Source organism: Haliotis cracherodii, unplaced genomic scaffold, assembly GCF_022045235.1.
Source record: "Haliotis cracherodii isolate W230 unplaced genomic scaffold, xgHalCrac1.p SCAF_13, whole genome shotgun sequence".
NCBI lineage: Eukaryota > Metazoa > Mollusca > Gastropoda > Lepetellida > Haliotidae > Haliotis > Haliotis cracherodii.
Genome location: NW_027266268.1, coordinates 18,196,956 through 18,218,678, shown reverse-complemented (window position 1 = coordinate 18,218,678; position 21,723 = coordinate 18,196,956). Strand labels below are relative to the sequence as shown.

At 40.3% G+C, this 21,723-nt stretch overlaps 1 protein-coding gene across 1 annotated transcript; it reads right to left on the bottom strand.

The window, feature by feature from the left end:
* Positions 1-6,167: 6,167 nt before the first annotated feature.
* Positions 6,168-12,351, bottom strand: LOC139459007 (uncharacterized). The gene is made up of 8 exons (XM_071240447.1): positions 12,300-12,351; positions 11,097-11,330; positions 9,871-10,104; positions 9,068-9,301; positions 7,847-8,080; positions 7,539-7,618; positions 6,960-7,056; positions 6,168-6,436 (listed from the first exon to the last, which is right to left on the bottom strand). Exons 1-8 carry the CDS (start codon positions 12,349-12,351, stop codon positions 6,168-6,170), a joined length of 1,434 nt encoding a protein of 477 aa, XP_071096548.1.
* Between the last annotated feature and the right edge of the window lie 9,372 nt (positions 12,352-21,723).

Sequence of the window (21,723 nt, the reverse complement as noted above, 5' to 3'; positions counted from 1 at the left end):
ACTAGGGTGGCTTTGTGTAATGAGAATATCTGATTTTACTTTCCCCATTGCTGACAATATGCACTGAAATTTAAAACATTACATGGATCAAAGGCCGTAACTATATATGCGCTAACATTGCTTTGAGGACGAATACTCAGGGTATTTATCATAAGCGAATGAATATTTCTTGAATGTTTGTTTGTGCGTTTTTGTGAAGGAGAATAGAGCACTATTTTTTTCTACAGATTAATGGTATTAAGATATTTTTTAGAGATTCTTCACATCCTCACGATATAGTCGTAATTATTAATATGTTAAGTGTCTTTCGCTTTTATAACCTATATCGATACAGGGACGTTATATAATTATGTCCGTTGTACATATTCATTTACCTGTCACTGTTTTTTCAGCCATATATATATCCTTTCAAATTAAAAAAAATATATCTTCAGAACATTATAAATAACAGTCAATAAATGTCCCAAAACATCACCCTATCTGTACCCCTGCATATTAATCATACAGGGATGTTTTATATTTATATCCCTTGTTCATATTTATTTACCTGTCACTGTATTTTGAGCTATTGCGTACTTCAACATAAGTATGAAACACAGTTTAATTCATAAAAAGGAATTAAGTCTTCTAGACAGTTTTGACACCGCGCGGCCCCTTTTTACCAGGAAATTAAGACTTTTGATGAAATAACCTGATCCATTATGGCGCTGATGAGATCAACATCTTATTTGGCGACATTAGTCAAATATCCTTTATCTTTTTAATCAATTCAATGACTGCGGCACCATGTTGTTCTACACAAGCAATCTAAATGCAAACTCGTCATAGGATTATATCAATCTTGTTTTATTTTACGGTTCACGAACTTAGAAATATGTTCAATGTGGGAGTATTATTGTGAGCTGTGTTCACTTATTGCCTTGTAAGATGTTGCACACATTAAGTAATGTAGTCATTCGATTTAGTGGAAACAGCTGCAGGGTGTTTGCTATTTCAACGTAATTATTGTTGTGTCTGTTGCCTAAAGCCACACTCATCAGTGTTACACCTATATGATGGCAGCCTGTAAATAATCGAATTTAGATCAGACAATCCAGTGATTGGTATTTTGAGCAACGATCCACGCCGTCTCAGCACGACAAGGACACGACACTGACCAAGTCACTGAGTCTGACCACCCGATCTATTTAGCTGCTATAGGTTGCTATAGGGTTTATGATGATGTTACATATTTAGCCAGCGGCCCAAGGGACCAATTCAATCCAGAACTCCTACTGATATTTAAACCGTAACATGTATATACATGTATGTTAACTTCTGCTAGAGAAGGCTATTTACTCATTATGACATTTTTGTAGTGGTCAGGGACTATATACAATGTATTTGGCCAATTAATATTTCATATCAGTTTCATTTTGCTAATTCTATTTACTTGAAAATAAATATCAGTTTAAATTATTTATTTATTTGTGGCAAGCATTTCCCCCAATCCTTTCACCAAAGAAAAGAAAAAAGTGTCAACCTGGCAAAAGATTAATATCTGATACAAAGCTTCCTACGGAGGAAGTGGAACAGTGTCATCCCACCTCCAGTCTCGTTTCCATGGTATCATTTGTTTCAACCATAGGTGTGGTGGTTTGGTGGTGGTTTGTTGTTTAACGCCGCACTCAGCAATATTCCAGCTATATGACGGCGGTCTGTAAATAATCGAGTCTGGATCAGACAATCCAGTGATTGATATCATGAGCATCGATCCACGCAATTGGGATCGATGACATGCATCAACCAAGTAAGCGAGCCTGACCACCCGATCCCGTTAGTCGCCTTTTACGACAAGCATAGTCGCCTTTTACGGCAAGCATGGTGAAGACCTATTCTACCCCGGATCTTCACGGGTCTCATTGGTATGATCAACTCTACAGGTATGGGTTTCGAATGTGTGTTTGTTGCTTAACACAGCAGTCAGCACTATTCCATTGTTGTTGTTTTTTTAACGCCACACTCAGCAATAGTCCAGCTAAATTAATGACGGCGGTCTGTGAATAATAGAGTCTGGACCAGAAAATCCAGTGATTGAATCATGGGCATCGATCCACGCACCTGGGATATAATGACATGCATCAACAAAGTTAATTTGCTCTCCTATCTCTACAATTAACTTAGGGTTGAACAATTTAATTGGCCTCTTCTCCAGTGACAAAATGTCGCTTTCCTATCAAAATCGAACAATCAATTTGAGTTGTGCCAATGAGAACTGCCTTCAACTTAATCATATTCCACCCTTTAAGGGACAGGCACGGCCAGTTGTCCGTGAGTCCGAAGCTAGTGAAAATGTAGTCTGGCTTTTTGTTTTTTCGCCAAAGCTAGTGAGTTTAAATAACCACTTGTCCAAAATGAGTTACCAATTAGTTGGATATGACCACTGGTGTGTCTCTACTCCAGCCTTTTATGTGCTAAACCTCCCACAAAAAGTTGTTAAATCTGTTTAATCTGTCAAATGAAAAAAATTCCCTTTTAACTACCCTTGAGTAGTATATATCCTATGTATTGATATGATCGGGGCCATGGTTGATCCAGTGTCATATTCCAAGCTATGGATTGGTGTTTATGTCAGTCACTGGATTGTCTTGTCCGAACTCAATTTATAGGTGGCATATTATTGAGGGCTGTGTTAAACAACAAACGACCAAGCAACCCTGATCGGCTTATAGTTTGGAGGGTCCTCAGTTCATTATGGGTGTGCTATTGCAGCTCTCCTCTTGTTTTCAAAGCAGCCCTAAAGCCCGAGTCAGGCAAAGATTAGGATAGGTTGATATTACTGAGGATGTTTCGGAATGGCCATTATTTCGGTAGTCAAGAGAGGCTTACACCTCCGTCTTAACAAGTCTTGGGTAGAACATGCTAACCCATTTCGAAAATGCCTGGCGTCATCACTGATTTTCAGCGATGCAGTCAAATATTTTCAACACTATTTTGCCTTTCTCTTTCGTATGACTGGTTTTTCCCTGGCAATGACGTTTTATACCTAAATGCAGGTTCCCTAAGGTTCAGTTACAACAAACTAATAATGTTTTATCCCCGCCAAGAAGAACAATATATGTGTCATTTGTATGCATGCCCACTTCACAATGGGGACATTTTTCTTATAGACTATTGAAGTTGGACAAATAAAATTTAACACACTCACCTTACTTGTCATGATCTTAAAAGAGTTTGGTAAATGGTATTATTGCCCTTGCTTCGCGCTTTTGAACTTAGTGCATGCTGTGTGAAATGGTAACAGGTTTCCTCAGAAACTACAACAGTTACATGAATGAAAGTGTACATGCTTAATATCTAAAAGATTCTTGTCAAGACTTGTCAAAATTGGTACCGTAATTTGTTTACAGAGTTATTGCCCTTGTACCGTGATTTTCAGATCAGTGAAGATCCGAGGTAGAAGAGGCCTTGACGTAAAAGGCGACAATGTTTGTTGGAAGAGGCGACTAACGGGATCGGGTGGTCAGGCTCGCTTACTTGGTTGATGCTTGTCATCGTATCCCGATTGCGTTGGTCGATGCTTATGATGTCAATCACTATATTGTCTGGTCCAGACACTATTATTTACAGACTGCTGTCACATAACTGGATAATTACTGAGTGCTGCGTTAAACAACAAACAAACAAACTAAAGTTACTAATAGGCGGTAAGCAAGGTCTTTCTTAACACGTTGGAATTGATAGATTAGCTGTTTTTATCTATACCGTCTTGAATATTAATATCAAAATGACAAAAAACTGTCCATATTCATAATGATAATTCTAACATGCATATTGAAATTACTGCAGAAGCTAATATTCATTTTTTCAGTCATTGTCGGTAGGCATATTTAAATAAATATTTTACAAATTGCAAAGTTGAGGTAATAACAATATTCAAAGGATGTGTGGCAATACATTTCGTGCCGAAAACACGACAGAAATCTTCAAAGAAAATATATTTTAAGTTTTGGGGACAACAGAGAACTTGGAATTTGGCATTTCTCTATATACAACTGTCACATCATATCGTTTGCGTCACAATGAGCGACATGACGTCGTGATGGTGACGTACAGTGTAGAACGGAAACTTTGGAAAGCTTGTTTAATTTTCTTAAGGCGTGCCCACCTCATGTTAGTTGACCAAGTTGCCGTGCTTATACGCTTTCACTGCCTAGCATATATTCGAGTGACTTATTACGGAGTGAATAAACTAATGAACTAACCAACGACACTTTACTCAATATAATTGCTACCACCAAAGAGTTCGCGTTTTATTTAGTCATGGTAAAATGGAGATAAACATACCGTGGTTTCAATGTAGAGCTAGGTTACCTTTAGATTTAACCGCTGTGCGTTCGGCTCCAAATTCAATTTAGCGCGGTTAAATCTACAGGTAACCTAGCTCTTCATCGAAAACGTAGTATGTTTCAATTGTCTCCTTTACATATGCGACAAAACGCTTTCCATATTCATAAGAAATCTCAGCCAAAAGCAGACTCGATTGTGCGATTCCGAATATATCAAAAAGCATGAGTTATGAATCATTATTGATTAGTGATGACACAAGGTGTTAGCGAAAAGATGAGGTATCCTGCTCCAACCGTCACAAACACATACAAAGGCAAGTCCATTTTTCAGCTAAAACCTCGGAAACATACGGTACAAGTCAAAATAGGGAATTGCTTCTTATTTGCATCTGATATATCAGTTTAGGGAATGTCCTCCATGTGTAAACCATTTTCAATGTTGTAACCTTGATGAAACAAGTAAAGGAGGGAGAGTCGTATGTCGCTCTTTGAAATCTTCTTAGAGTGTACCTCAAAAGTGAAATGTAGACGCCAAAGGCATAAAAGGAAATTTGACTTTGCGTATGTACGCAATGTGTGAGAGTGAGTGAATGAGTGAGTGTTTGTGTTTTTGTGTGTATGTGTGTTTGTGTGTGTGTGTGTGTGTGTGTGTGTGTGTGTGTGTGTGTGTGTGTGTGTGTGTAACTCTGTGTGTGTGTGTGTGTGGCTCTGTGTGTGTGTGTGTGTGTGTGTGTGTGTGTGTGTGTGTGTGTGTGTGTGTGTGTGTGTGTGTGTGTGAGAATCCGGATCATTGACGATTATATAATGCCAGCCCACTGAAATATCATGCCGCAATTTAACATGAATACCCAACTCAGACAGAGTAGCCAAACCGTCCTTGTTTTCGCCCGTTAAAGCCGAGCGCCAGGCAAGGTAACATACACATATCTTAACAATACATATCTTTTGGTATGATGATCCCCATCCCAGGCCTCGACCTCCCGACACAGAAACACTCCAATCTCGACCAAATGTTGAATAGATTTTACGATTCAGATTGTATCATCAGCATGTTTATGTTGATGAATCACTATCAATTAGTGACGACATTAGGTGTTTGCGAAAAAGTGAGCGTTTCCTGCTCCACCAATCACAACACACGCAAAGGCAAGTCAATTGGTCCCTAAAAACACGGAAACATATGACACAAGTCACAATAGGAAACCGGACATATTTTTCTCACTGATACAGCAAATATGGAAATATCCTCCACATTTCTTCCATAAACCTTTTCGAAAGCGTTGCTTAAGATTGGAATGTTGTAATCTTGAACAACTAAAGTGAAATGTAGACACTAAACGCTGGAGCTGTTGGAATATTGCTCGGCACAAAATAAAAGTTCATCCCTTTCATCATTCAGTCTTGTTGAGAGTTTACGTCACACACTAACAAAGCTTATGTGTGTTGTATTGGTATTACATCCTACTCAACAGAAGTTAAAGGAAACACGATTAACTATGATGAAAGAATCGGGTGTTCTTTAACTTTATTTTGAGTAACACATGTCAATTTGTAATTTCACTAAAATATATCATAATACAACCAGTGTTCGACCATAACACAACACAATGATATTGGTAATTCTTTATTTACGAGTACATTGGTATCATAGTAGGTGTGTTTAACACAACGATTGTATTTAGAGGTGCCATTGTACGATTCATTTGATAACTTTTCAAATCATCGTAGGTTGGACACTACTTTTGTAGACAGATGAATTTATTACAACCTATTTTAGACAAGATACCTTAATCATGACGACTGTAAACAAAATAACCAATACGTGTATCATTAAAGAACCTAGGGCGCAGGTATGGGCAGGGTTGCCAGACAGATAAAGTTCTCCTTCCTGTAACACCGTTCTTCCTCCCACTCCCATTGGCCGGCGTCGTTCTTCTCCAGGACGGCACAGTTTTGTGGGTGGTACCTCTCAGAGGTAGAGTTGCTGCAAGTGCCCGTGCCGTTCACGAGTGGGGATGTGAAGCCATTCAGGGGAACAATGTCACCAAGCAGATATCGCCACTGGAACCGGTCCAAAAGATTGGTCACCCCAATCCAGTATTCTTGACCTGAGTGACAGAAAATATGAAGTGTGTAACTCTTAAGCCATTACATGGTGGGCGGTAAATAATCCACTCGTAGCCAGACCAACGAGTGGTTGATGTTATCAGCAACATCTCACGCCGTCAGGGTACATTGACAAGCAACAAGTTCTCCGAGACTGACCTCCAGATCCAATGAATCGTCGCTAATGTTTATTTCGTGAAGTCCTCCAGATGAGGGCAAGAGAAAAAAAGATGCAGTTAGATGATGCATAGCTTAGCCTAAGCAGGGAGTTGATGTCTGGGCCTATGTCTCGTCCAGGTAAAGATGAGCCTTACCTGTACCATGTGTGAACTGCTGAAATTGAATTTGAAATTGATTTGATCTTAAACATAAACTTTTATCATAGACCCCGTTGACAAAAACGCTTTCTTGGGTGGAACTCATATTGTTATCTAACACTGCCACAGGTCCAAGTGGAAACCTGTGTTGATCTGTTAATCGTGATATAGAATGGCCACGAAACAGTATAAGCGAGCTATTAATTACCTTTTTTAGCATTTGCAGCGAGAACACCGTTGACAAAGTCGCTCTGAGCCTGGGTTCGGATCATGGCCAGATTGCTTCCGATGATGTCACAGTATTCCTGTAACAAGTAGCTCTGTACTTCAGTATTCATCCAGACTTCAAACACGCAAAGTATCATCCTAGAGTACTGAATACACTAAAGGTTATTGAGTGAATCTGGTTTAATGCGTAGTTTAACCTTATCTCATTTATTGAGAGTGAGTGAGTGAGTGAGTGAGTGAATGACTGATTGTGTGAGTTTGGTTCAGGTCGTGAGAGGCAAGCCAGGACAGACGCAGGGTTTAGTCGTTGACATATTTTGTTCAACCCACGAGAAAGGTTCGGTATCTGAGATTTCAGTCCAAACTACATAATGCCCTCTTGGCCATGGGACGCAAATTTCTTTGAATGAAGGTCCCTTACCCATTGGGCCAAACGTATCCCCCGACCACCCTTAAGTGAGTGAGTGAGTGAGTTTGGTTTAAGGCTGCTTTTAACAGTATTCCAGTTATATCTCGGCGTGTCAGCTTAATGTGGGAGGAAAGCGGTGTCGTTGTTTACCTTCGCGTCGGCATAGCTTGATTGGAATCCAGAGAAGTAGAAACAGTTCTCGTCCAGCTGGAAGTGGTTGCAAGGACATTCTGTGGGGGAGTGAGTGAGATGGGTTTAGCGCCGTCTTAACAAGTATTTCACCTATACAACTTCTTTATAACAATGACTGCACTTAGTAGGTGCGTACGCTTTGGTGCAACCAAGTCGGATTAGACACCGGGAAAACCAGGGATTACAAGTAGATAAATGAAACTATCATGTGATGCTATTTTATCCTCATTTGTCTTACCATCAGATAAATACAGTCATATACTTACGTAGCTGGACGCCTTCTAGGACCACCTCTACTAACTGAAGGATATCAGAAGCGTCGACCTTGGAGCTCTTTTTAAGACGGATGTACCTTCCGATTGGCGTCCCTGTGCAGTTGAAGGTCGTGGTCGACCCGGCGGCGGGGGCGGTGCTGCCGATTGTGGCGCACACTTGAGGAGTTTCTCCAAGAGTTGGGTTGTTGTCATATACCTCGATGATGATGTTTCGAAGACGCTCGGCTGTGAATTTTCGGATGATTTAGTGATAATGTCTTACTGAACAAAAACAACGAGGTAGTCTCAAATAGTCTGGGCCAGGGAAACAATCTACCAGCCAATTCAGTATAACACGGGGTCCTTGGGTCATATTGTGACAAAATCGGACAAACTTGTCATGATACGATAAATATTCAAATGAGGTTATCTAGCAGGAACTACTATCAAGTGCTATACACCGATATAATGGCCATTTAGTTACGATAGGAGTGTCATTATGTCTGTTTGATCACTTGGCACCATATGATCAATGGGGCGGTTCACTCAAGCATTGTATTCATGCGCAGTTTACATCTCCCACCGTGTTAGTTTACACACCACATGTGTATCAACCCTGATCAAAAGTCATCAATTGTGTATGTTTGCATTTATTTATGATTTCAAGCTCTTCCCAAATATATGCTTCTGGTTCTTCGACTGAGAATCGTTGAAGCATATTGGTGAATATTTGCCAACGCTACATCATATGGTTACTTTAAATGAATGCCATAATTCGTCTCATTCGGCCATATAGTGACTAAATCAAGTTATACAGTAATGATACATTCATATAGACATTAAAATCTGTCGACAAAGGACAGTAAAAGCACTGGTATGTGCTGGTAAAAAACTAGTATGTTACCATAAAAATGTGACTATTCTAAACAATACATTATAAAAATGGGCTACAGATCACCAGCAACTAAAGTTAGGCCACCATACTAGGGACCATGGGGACTTCTGCTTCCTGCAATCCGTCAAGAATTGCATTCCTTCGGCGTGCCTCGATCTGCTGACTTGGAATCACAGATTCGCCTTGTTTGTTATTTTTGGATCCATTCAAATGGCAAAACCAAGCTTGATCTCTATTGGCTTTCCTCCTGCATTGAACTGAAACGCCGTCTTTAACATACTTTTTAAGATACTGTTCAAATCGGCGTTAAACCCACCTCCCCATCTCACTCTACTTACAACAGCAGTCAGCCCTGTTGGTGATGGTGACTGAGCGGAGAAGGAAGTTGCTGCCCAAGTCGATGTCCATATAAGGCATAGTGTCTTCGACAGCTGTTCCAAACGTAGTGTTGTCAACGACGAAGTCGGGGCCAAATCCGCCGTCAACGGCAAGCTGTGGGCCGAAGTTCGTGGAGCCGAAGGTGAAGACTGAGGAGGAAGAGACCTGTGACCCGACGACGGGGATCACAGCACCTGGGGACAAACAATCACAGCTGTAGGTAAATCTCATCAAAAAACATATAAACCTATAGTTTCCTCTTATCCTCCAAACACAGCGCTTGGATGGCCCCAATGGTCCAAACTCCGAGTTCGCCGTCGAGAGTTGCGACCCTTTGCTGATCCTCGGAACGTTCGCTCGAACCCAAGGCCATGTTTGTTTGTTGTTTAATGTAACACTCATTAATATCAAAGTTATATGACGGTGGTCTATAAATGACTGGGTCTGGACCAGACAATCCAGTGATTGACATCATAAACATCGATCTGGAAACTGGAAGTCACTGAGCCATTCGTGTCGTCAAGTGTATTTATAATCACATGGCGCTTGTTTCCCCAAGAACACACTGATACTTTCAATGTTTCGATTGAGTGGCCATTTAACGTTGCATCAGCATTCTTGTTACGAGAACTTATTATACATTCATTAGAAGCATTCACAGTTAAACAGAATGGAAAATATCATATATAAAGTAGGTAAATGAAACTATCATCATATATATATATATATATATATATATATATATATACAGTTACATACTTACTTAGCGGAACGCCATCAAGGACCACCTCTACAAACTGAAGGATGTCATTTGCGTCGACCAAGCTGAACTTGTTAAAACGGATGTACCTTCCGAATGCTATGGCTGAACAGGTGAACGTGGTGTTGGAACTGGCGGCGGGGGCAGTGCTGCCGATTGTGGTGCAGACTTGAGGCGTTCCTCCGAGTGTTGGATCGTTATTGTACACCTCGACTCTGATGTTTCGAAGACGCTCGTCTGCCAAGGTATAGAGATATACACATGTACAACATAACCCCTTCAGTCGATTATTACCTTTCAGACTTTAATGCAAATTTGGGATGTCGATAATGACCTTTGTTTCTAATATAAGATTCTTCAGACCTGATAAAACGCTCGGCTGCCAAAATGGAAAGAGTGGGTGATGATGATGATATCTTATTCGGATATATCGAGGTAGCCTCAAATAGTCTAAGTCAGGAACAGTTGTGGTCGACTGCATAAGCAATTATCCACGCCGTCTGGGCATGATAACATACAATCTGCCAGGTTACACAGTTTAACACAGAGTCCTGTGGACATACTGTCACTTGGGAACTAGAGCGTTGATGACTGATGTCAAGTTTAGCAGGAATGTGTTGTAATTCAATGACTACGCTCTCCATAGAATGTTTTTGACGATATATACGCCATATATGATTTCTATTCTGTACATGTTTCTGATGTAAAAGATATCTACAGCTATGAGGGACCACGATAATCAACTCAAGTCTACCTCGCTATGTCAGAGCAAAGATAACTTCGCATACCAAGCGCAGAATTAGTCAACCAACATGCCTTAATCGGAATGGACTGCTTTCGTGGTAGCAAAGACCAGCGTTGAGAACGACAGACAAAGCTAAACGTGACGATTTGTTCCTATTCTTTAAGGTAATATGTGATAAATATAAAAGCATATAGTAATGTTCAGTCTACAACAAAGTGTTCATATATTTCATAGTGTTATTGATGTGAAAAAGAAATCCGATCAACTTGTTTTCACAATCCGATAAATATTCAAATAAAGTCATCGAGCAGGAACTAATTTCAAGCTCTATATATCGTAATGCCCAGTAAGTGACGATAGGGGTTTCATGATGTGAAGACGAATCTGTAGACAATCAGATCATTTAACAGTATGTAATCTGTCTTTTAACAGAAATAGTGTTCAAATCGGTGATAAATACACCTAACCATCTCACTCTACTTACCACAGCAGTCACCCCTGTTGGTGATGGTGACGGAGACGAGGAGGAAGTTGCTGCCCAGATCAATGTCCATGTAGGGCGTCATGTCTCCAACAGCCGTTGCAAACGTAGTGTTGTCAGCGATGAAGTCGGTGCCAAATCCGCCGTCAACGGCAAGCTGTGGGCCGAAGTTCGTGGAGCCGAAGATGAAGACTGAGGAGGAAGAGACCTGTGACCCAAGGACAGGGATCATAGCCCCTGGGGACAAACAATCACAGCTGGTGAATTAAATCCCAAAGCAAAAAACCTATATTTTCCTCTATACCTTCAAACACAGCAAGGGTGGCCTCAATGGTTAAAACTCCATTAGCGCCAATGTTGCAAAACCCTGCATTATCTGCGACCCTGGATTCTGGGGAAACGTGTAAAGTGTTCTTATATCATGCTTGTGGTATCTTAGTCATACCTTAAAATTAAATATGTAGATCCGAAACATAACTTGAGATCCGAAACACAACTATGATACCCATATCAAATACAGCGTGTTTAGTTACCATCAAACCACCGAACAAGTCTTGTGCCCGACAGTTTATACACATTCCAGCTACACAGTAAAACTGATACATACGTATGTATATGCATGGTTATATGCCTGTTGGCGAGTATATAAAGTACTCACGGAAATGAAAAAAACCTGTTTTTCTTAATGTCAAAATCGGCACAAAGTGTTACGTAGCTGTAAATACGAAATAACAAAACAACTCGAAAAGTACTAGTCTGGATTTGCTAGTTTGATCTCAGTGAACAATACAAAATGTTCTTTACAGGAGGTAATTTGTCGGCACTTTCAACATTCAAAATTAAAAATAAGTCCAAATTGACATAGCAGAAGCAGACTATAGGCATTATGCATCTGTTCTCACCTGTCTTCAAGGTATTGAATATTAACTGCATTTATTTAAGATCTGAGGTCGAAAAAACAGGGTTATTTTCATTTCCGTGAGTACTTTAGTTCTAAAGTAACCTTTCATACATGATCATGAAACATAAACATCGTGTATTATGTCCGAGCAAAGTAACTTTTAGCATCATCCGTCTCTACCTGTATATAATATCTGTATAACTGGGATACACAATGAAGACTTTACCTGCAGTACCATGTCTACACCGAACCTTTCATAATAAGAATTGGAAAAGTATGGCCGAAAATTCGGTTGAAATACTTACCATGTGTCTCAGCAACCCCCAACACAACCACGAACAGAGAGATGAGCAGCATTGTAGACAATCGTGATGATTTGTCAGATAGGGTTGGTGTCTCCATATATATAGTGAATATTGTAATCTTCTCTGTGGGGCAGAATTAACAATAGTGGACCAGGTGTAATTTCTATTTACCTAACAGTTTGATATACCGTTCGGTGCAGCAATTAAGCTATTAACTAAGTTTTATAAAGTTTAATGAAACAGGTGTTCATTCTGATTAGTTTCAGTCATATGACATATGAGAATGCATTTTGATGATAAAGTCCACATTGTTCTTGTAATACTGAACGGATTTCAGGTACACAGTATTATATGGCTGTATACCTATCCAACATTACAGAGGGAAAAGTGCTGAGAGCATCGTTAAGCAACAAACAAATAAATATTCCTTAGAATAGATAGGCACTAGGGTGGCTTTGTGTAATGAGAATATCTGATTTTACTTTCCCCATTGCTGACAATATGCACTGAAATTTAAAACATTACATGGATCAAAGGCCGTAACTATATATGCGCTAACATTGCTTTGAGGACGAATACTCAGGGTATTTATCATAAGCGAATGAATATTTCTTGAATGTTTGTTTGTGCGTTTTTGTGAAGGAGAATAGAGCACTATTTTTTTCTACAGATTAATGGTATTAAGATATTTTTTAGAGATTCTTCACATCCTCACGATATAGTCGTAATTATTAATATGTTAAGTGTCTTTCGCTTTTATAACCTATATCGATACAGGGACGTTATATAATTATGTCCGTTGTACATATTCATTTACCTGTCACTGTTTTTTCAGCCATATATATATCCTTTCAAATTAAAAAAAATATATCTTCAGAACATTATAAATAACAGTCAATAAATGTCCCAAAACATCACCCTATCTGTACCCCTGCATATTAATCATACAGGGATGTTTTATATTTATATCCCTTGTTCATATTTATTTACCTGTCACTGTATTTTGAGCTATTGCGTACTTCAACATAAGTATGAAACACAGTTTAATTCATAAAAAGGAATTAAGTCTTCTAGACAGTTTTGACACCGCGCGGCCCCTTTTTACCAGGAAATTAAGACTTTTGATGAAATAACCTGATCCATTATGGCGCTGATGAGATCAACATCTTATTTGGCGACATTAGTCAAATATCCTTTATCTTTTTAATCAATTCAATGACTGCGGCACATTGTTGTTCTGCACAAGCAATCTAACTGCAAAATCGTCATAGGATTATATCAATCTTGTTTTATTTTACGGTTCACGAACTTAGAAATATGTTCAATGTGGGAGTATTATTGTGAGCTGTGTTCACTTATTGCCTTGTAAGATGTTGCACACATTAAGTAATGTAGTCGCGCGATTTAGTGGAAACAGCTGCAGGGTGTTTGCTATTTCAACGTAATTATTGTTGTGTCTGTTGCTTAAAGCAACACTCATCAGTGTTCCACCTATGTGATGGCGACCTGGAAATAATCGAATCTAGACCAGACAATCCAGTGATTGGTATTTTGAGAAACAATGATGATGTTGGAGATTTAGCGAGCGGTCCTACGGATTACTTATACAAGAGAAGGCTATTTACTCATTATGAAGTTTGTGTAGGGGTCAGAGACTATATACAATGCATTTGGCCAATTAATATTTCATATCAGTTTCATTTTGCTAATTATAATTACTTGGCAATGAATATCAGTTTCCCAAATACAGACTTTGATAAACACTACAAACAAAACGGGCATTTTTGTGGCCAAAAAATTGTATCGAAACTTAAATATTTGTTCTGTCAGTAGAGAGGTAGTAATATTAAATGAAGCTGTCAATATTCAATTACAATAATAGTAATGTATGTCACCACCATATTCATGCCTTTTAAGTGCATATATTGATCATGTTGAAGAACAGAACATTCATATAAAGCAACTTGATAATTTCTTAGACCTCAAATGATCTTATTGTTGAATCAATTAAACCTATATCATAAACTGAATATTCATAGCTTCATATAGTAAATTTCAAGTTTTAAATGTCATTGACATGGCACGTCAGGTGAGATGAAATTGGGTTTAACGTCGCGTCAAAGATTATTGCACTTTTATGCGTAATTTTGACGTACATGTAGAATGAATGAATGAATGAATGAATGAATGAATGAATGAAAGAACAATTATTGTTGCTTGTGCAATTAATATTATTGAGATGGGTTGAACGCCACAGTGAACGATATTCCACATAAACATGTACATCACAGCGTGTCAGCTCTATGTGGGAGGGAGGACCAAAGTCGAAACTCAAGAATGGTGCCGACAAACCAATAATCAGGGCATGTCTGGGATTCGGATCCACAATCGTTGTAGGGTCATGTCACGCCTAAGGGACGCAACTCTGAAGGGCGAATTGGCGACTAAGGCGAATTGATGTGATCAGAGAGCAATTAAAGTTAATTCCTGAGCGTTGCAAATGTTTTTATATTTAATTCAAAGTCATTCATACTTCTTAAAACACCTTTCCTTCTTTCTGTAGCACACGCCACTATATCGACGTGGTGTTGCTCTATAACTCACATAGCTATGACAATCACGCAGATATTTTAAGACAGCACCAACATCTTCACGTGAATGCTAATTGCCCAGGCTCTTTCATTCCTTAAAGGGCAAGTTCACACGGAAATGAACCATTTTTTCTTGTACTTTTTCCACATTAAAAGTGTTAACATAGAAGTGTCATAGACAAAAATATAAAAACATCATATTTAATTAACATATTTATTGCACTAAAACGATTTATATTTTTCACATTTACCAAGTGTTCTATTTCCATAACAAAAACACCATGGCTTATGTCCCTTGCAATATGACGTCATTGGTGCCAATTGATAAACATTATGACGTCATCATGCTTTGTTAGAGCCGCTTCACGTGGTGTAGGTACAGTTTTGTGATTCTAGCATCTCAGATGCCAGCCAGAATTGTGTTATGCTGAGTCACCACTGCGCCGGAGTGTGTCGTAGACCATGTTGTTTTACCGCAAACTGGTCCTTGATATCTTTTGCGTTGAGAATAGACAGGCACCCAGTTGAATTGGCACCAATTACGTCATAATCTAAGGGGGATAACTCAGGCCTATTTTGCTCGTAAAACGAAGGCCTCATAACGGCATATCACTTTCGTACTGTTGTGAGCTTCCTACTTTCACTGTGAAAAAAAATGAGTGTATATTTTCAAACACAGATACTAACTAATTCTAAAATTGAGTTTTGTTTAGAAAAAGAAAGAAAGTGATTTTTGCGTGTACACTTCCCCTTTAACGATTTGGTGGACATTTTATGTGTGCTTCCGCGGATAGGGCGAATCGCCTGAATGGCCACTCGAACGCGATATCAGCTTCCATTCACTGAATCTCAACTTATCGGGCACCATAAGCTCATGTTAGTGACAGCAATCAAGAATGAACACCTGAGGTGGTTATAGAAATAGGCTAAATGGACGAAGCCAGCTTCATGGCATCTCCGTTGTTCTCATCTCACGTTGATAAAAATTGCAATCACAGTTCGTTCTTCTTTGTTGTTTAACGCCGCACTCGGCAATTTTCAAGCTGTATGACGGCGGTCTGTAAATAATCGAGTCTGGACCAGACAATCCAGCCACTGACATAATGATTTTTGGTTTGGTTTGTTGTTTAACGCCGCACTCATCAATATTCCAGCTATATGACGGCGGTCTGTAAATAATCGAGTCTGGACCAGACAATCCAGCCATTGACATAATGATTTTTGGTTTGGTTTGTTGTTTTACGTCGCACTCAGCAATATTCCAACTCTATGACGGCGGGCTGTAAATATTCGAGTCTGGACCAGACAATCCAGTGATTAATATCATGCGCATCGATCCACGCAATTGGGATCGATGACATGCATCAACCATGTCAGCGAGCCTGACCACCCGATCCCGTTAGTCGCCTTTTACGACAAGCTTAGTCGCCTTTTAAGGGAAGCATGGGTTGCTGAAGACCTATTCTAACCCGGAATCTTCACGGGTCCAGTGACATAATGAGCTACGACACAGGCCATTAGGATACGTTCACATGCATCAACGAAGTGAGCGAGTTTGACCACCCGATCCCGTTAGTCGCCTCTTACGACAAGCATAGTCGCCTTTTACGGCAAGCATGGGTTACTGAAGACCTATTCTACCCCGGATCTTCACGGGTCGGATCGAGCCAAGGGCAGATTGTGTTTCATTACCCAAATGGTAAATGATGTTAGTATATTACCGATTGTTAATTAGCTAGTTACCGATTGTTAATTGTTATTTTAATTATTCACAATGTCAAGATCAAGGGTAGTTCCACACATTCAACAATATATGCAATGCTTTCCGATTATTTCTCTCTCTGAAATTGACTAAATATTGCTAAGAAAAATGATATTCGCAACAAAATCGCAATCATATATTTATCTTAACTTTATTTTAAACTCTTAAAATTTTTTTTCCCAAAATACTCACCGCCTGATGGTATTATTTTGCCGCTACCGAAAACAAACATTAAACTAAATTTGGAAAACTCGATCAAAGACAGTGTAATATGAACCGCTCAAACTCAAAGTGCTTGAAAGAACCAGAAACATTAGTCTGTCATACAGACCCTTAAAAATATATATCCCACGTAGCCCATGCAAGTCTATAATATTTGGCAAGAGTTTTGTTTGTTGTTTAACGCCGCACATCATGAGCCTCCATCCACGCAATTGGGATACGATGACATCAACCAAGTCAGCGAGCCTGACCAAACGATCACTTTAGTCGCCTCTTACGACAAGCATAGTCACCTTTTACGGCAAGTATGCGTTGCTGAAGATCTATTCTACACTGGATCTTCACGGGTCTTTGACATGTCTAGATTACTGCAGTGAAAATGATAAAAGTCTCTTGGCTTCTTTATTTAGATAATTGAACAACTGGCTTTTTACGGAAAAATGTGTTCATTTCAGAGACTAGATGTTAGTCTCTTTATCCTGCAAGAAAATAGACCTTGACACACATTTCGAATTTGTATTATTTACAGATTCACGTGAATGGAAGTTCTTCGAACATAGTCTTGTTTGTTGTTATTTAACACCGCACTCAGCAATACTCCAGCTATATGACGGCGATCTGTAAATAATCGAGTCTGGACCAGAAATCCGGTGACTGATATCATAAGCATCGCTCTACACGATACGGTGACATGCATCAACCAAGTCAGCGAGCCTGACGAAACGATCCCGTTAGTCGACTTTTTTGACAGGCGTAGTCGCCTTCTACGGCAAGCATGGGTTGCTGAAGACGTATTTTAACCCTGATCTTCACGAGAATGGATGCTCCACATACACATGTCATCACGGACATTGACAAATCGACACGAGGTCCAGGAGGGGGATCAGGCATCCTCTGCTGCCAGATCGTCATCGCAAAGACCGTTTGGGGTTGTGCTGGGAAAGTCGTGGCTGGAACCTGAGGACACAGAGGAGGATCCACTTGTCGGAAGAGAGCTGGTTCTTGTTGCGTCTCACAGACGGGCGTATTCGGGTCTGGCGGCAAGAAGCGCGGCATACACCCCCAGGGACATTCTTTGCACTGTCGCCTTTGGTGGAGGAAAAAGATGTTGGGTTGACTTCCTCATGACTGCAAGCTGGACATGGTCACTGTGTTTTGTTTGCTTGTTCGTTTGTTGTTTAACGCCGCACTCAGCAATATTACAGCTATATGACGGCGGACTGTAAATATTCGAATCAGGACCAGACAATCCAGTGATTGACATCATGAGCATCGAGCCACGCAAATGGAATACGATGACATGCATCAACCAAGTCAGTGAGCCTGACCACCCGATCTCGTTAGTCGCCATAGTATGGGTAGCTGAACACCTGCTCTACCCTGGGTCTTCTCGGGTCTGGTCACTGTGTTGGGGAATCTGGCGGGTGGCAGGTACATGCGTCAAATCCTGGCTCCGATTCTTGCACCTCATTTTGGTATGCATCCTCTCGCTACCAGACCCGTCTACATGGACGACTACGCGAGACCACGCCGTTCTCGACAGGTAATGGACTTCGTCAACAAGAACGCCATCCCGCCATGAACCAAGATCTCAACACGCTGGAACACATCTTGGACATCCAATTTACAATTCAATTACACCACAGAACTGTAGACAGCATACCTATGTACATTTCTTGAATTTTACTTTTTATCTTTCCTGGATCGCTATGAGCAACCACTTGGTGGATGGAATTTGGGGCTTTATCGATTGACTTCTACTAATACTTCTTCTTCTTAACTGCTACAAAGATATACACACCAAACACTGAACTCAGCCGACACCGCTTCACTTAATATTTTTGCAAACACCAAAAAGCTCGCTTTACGTTTTGTCATTGAGATAACCATACTGTATTTTTATAAGCCCCTCACAGCGATAGACCGTTCGCGAAGCTCCCACCAGTCACGGGGGGGCACGGTGGCCCAGTCGTCTAAGGCGCCGCGATTCGCTGTGCAGAGTTGCGTCCCTTGGACATGCCAGAAACCTATGATTGTGGGTTCGAATCCCGGTTCGCCCTGATTATGTTTCTAGGTGTGTCAGCACCATACCCGTGCTCGTGGGTTTCACCGAAGTGGTAAACGTCTGAGACCTGCATCACTTCGGGCTTTCCTCCCACATTAAGCTGACACGCCGTGATATAACTGGAATACTGTTAAAAGCGGCGTTAAACCCGACTGACTCACTCACTCCCACCAGTCACAGCTCCCCACTGTGCCTGTCGGCCTATAACCATGCATGGAGTTGGTCTCCCTATCGACTGACCGTGACGAAGAATACTCTTCCATCAGCTAATTAAAACTACTTTGTTTGTGAATTTAATTTATTTTTCTAATTAGTTTAGCAAGAATGCAAAGGGGAGTTGTGTGTTTTTCCCATTTGTCTGCAATCCCGAACCAATCTCATTTAACAACCACAATCCATCTGGGACATAGTGTCATGTCGTAAATCTTTTCCCAATTCACCAGAATCACATTCCCAAAGACATTTCACAAAAATATAAATGTCACTACATATGGGAAATATCAAAACTCTTGTAATGGTCGCTTGCACACTGGCGGTAGAGATGAGGAAGTGCGATGAAGGATACTGGTGTTTTCAATTTAGCACTGACCCGTGAAGATCCGGTTAGAATAGGTTCCATTCACAAATGCTTGCCATAAGAGGCGATCGACGGGTGGTCTCTGTATGACTTGGTCGATGCAGGTCATCGTATCCCAATTACATGGATCGATGCTAATGATGTCAATCACTTGATTGTCTGGTCCTGACTCGTTCCCATCAGTCGCCTCTTATCATAGTGGCCTTTTACGGCAAGAATGGGTTGCTGAAGACCTATTCTACCCCGGATCTGTCATCTTAAACATAAGTAACGTATAACAGCTGAAACATGCGTTACTGGAAGAGTGGGACCTCACATCCAATTACGTAATCAGGATATTTACGCCATCGTTGAGGCATAGTTTCCACGTCTGGGAGACCGATATTGATGCCATTACCGATTTGATATGGAAGGGTTCATTATCCACTATCTGTGAACAGTGACAGTTAGGACCCGAAATGTGTTTGACTCCTTTTTGTTAGTGTCATGTTATTGTCTTTTGTCTCGTTGTACCAAAAATGTTTGATTCAAATCAAATGTGTTCTTACATTGTCTCGTTTTATAAACAGTGCAAGTCTATGTATATTTTCCTTTTGGTAGAGAATTTATGGATGTCAAGTTCTTTATTATGAGGAAACACAACGTTTCGGAGTATATGCTTACTCCTTATTCACGTGAATGATGCCCTTAATGCTATTTCCATTCCTTTACCTGTCAGTGCTAATTCCCCCCGGTCGTTTGCCCCTTAGCCATTGCCTATTACCAATCAATAATAATTTAAGGGCTGTCTTCCAGTTGTCCATAGCCATCAACGCTAATTACTGTTAAGTGTTGGCTTCCATTGTCTATTGCTAATCACCCATCAGCGGCAATTATCTGTTGGCTTCGCTTGTTACGTTTCCACCTTTTGATATCTTATTACTTTTGTTGCATTTACATCTACATATATATGTTCTCTGACACAAAGCATGCATTCACCTGATGAAGGAGTAAGAATATACTTTGAAACGTTGTGATTCCTCATAATAAAGAAGTTGACATCCATGAATTCTCTTCCTTTCCTGTATCCCATCTATATGCCATTCAAAGACTTATTTCTTTTTTGTCAGGAGCTTATATACCAAGTCAAGCTGACATGTGGTTTCGGAAAAAGTCAATATTTATAGCATGGAAAACATTTGTCAGTAACGGTAATAATTTCAGGTTGAGCAGAAAGGTCACAACATCATGCCGAGATTGACGCCCGTGCTTCCGTTAAGAGATTTGTCACGATGTATTATTCAACAGTTTCACGTATTGAGCGGAGGCTCACAGCCACCAAGGTGTGTTCAGCCATGATCTTACAGACTTACATTAGTTTCAGGCTTTTTAACGCTGGTCTCGTTTTTCTAGTTTGCAATATGTGACCAGAAAACACGGGAATGCCACACTTGTGATGTGTCGGTTTGGTCAGCCATTGGCCATATTTGGGGATAGAATTGATGAATGACCAATCAAAGTGTTGAAATATACATCACCACCTACCGAAATAAACTATCAAGAGGACAGAACTACAGGATCACATGTCGAATTACCAACTGTTGAAATATACCTTGCCATCTGACACGTTCGCTAAAAAGTGATAATGATACGATTGGTATATGCATGATTTACGACTTAAGGGTGAGTGAGTGAGTCAGTAACGCTTTTTTGAACAGTATTCCAGTTATATCACGGTGTCAGCATATTGTGAGGGGAAAGGCCGAAGCGATGCAGCTCTTCGATATTTACCACATTGGTGAAACCAACGAGAACGATGTTGGTGCTGACGAACATTTCTGGCAAGCATCTCTGATCTACATACTTTGGTGAAGTGTTTACTTTGGCTTATGTCTACAGTGAATAGTCTGATTCCCGTACGTTGCATTGATATATCTATTTGTAGTTATGATGTGATTGAAGATCATGGGTAGAATAGTTCTTCATCAACCCATGCTTGTCATAAAAGGCGACTGTGCTTGTCGTAAGAGGCGACTAACGGGATCGGGTGGTCAGGCTAGCTCACTTGGTTCATGCATGTCATCGTATCCCAATTGCGTGGATCGATTCTCATTATGTCAAGCACTGGAAATAGTGATGATATCAGGTGTTTGCGAAAAGGTGAGCGTATCCTGCCCACCGCTGGAACCCGTCTCAAACACATGCAAAGGTCAACCTATGTCTGTTGG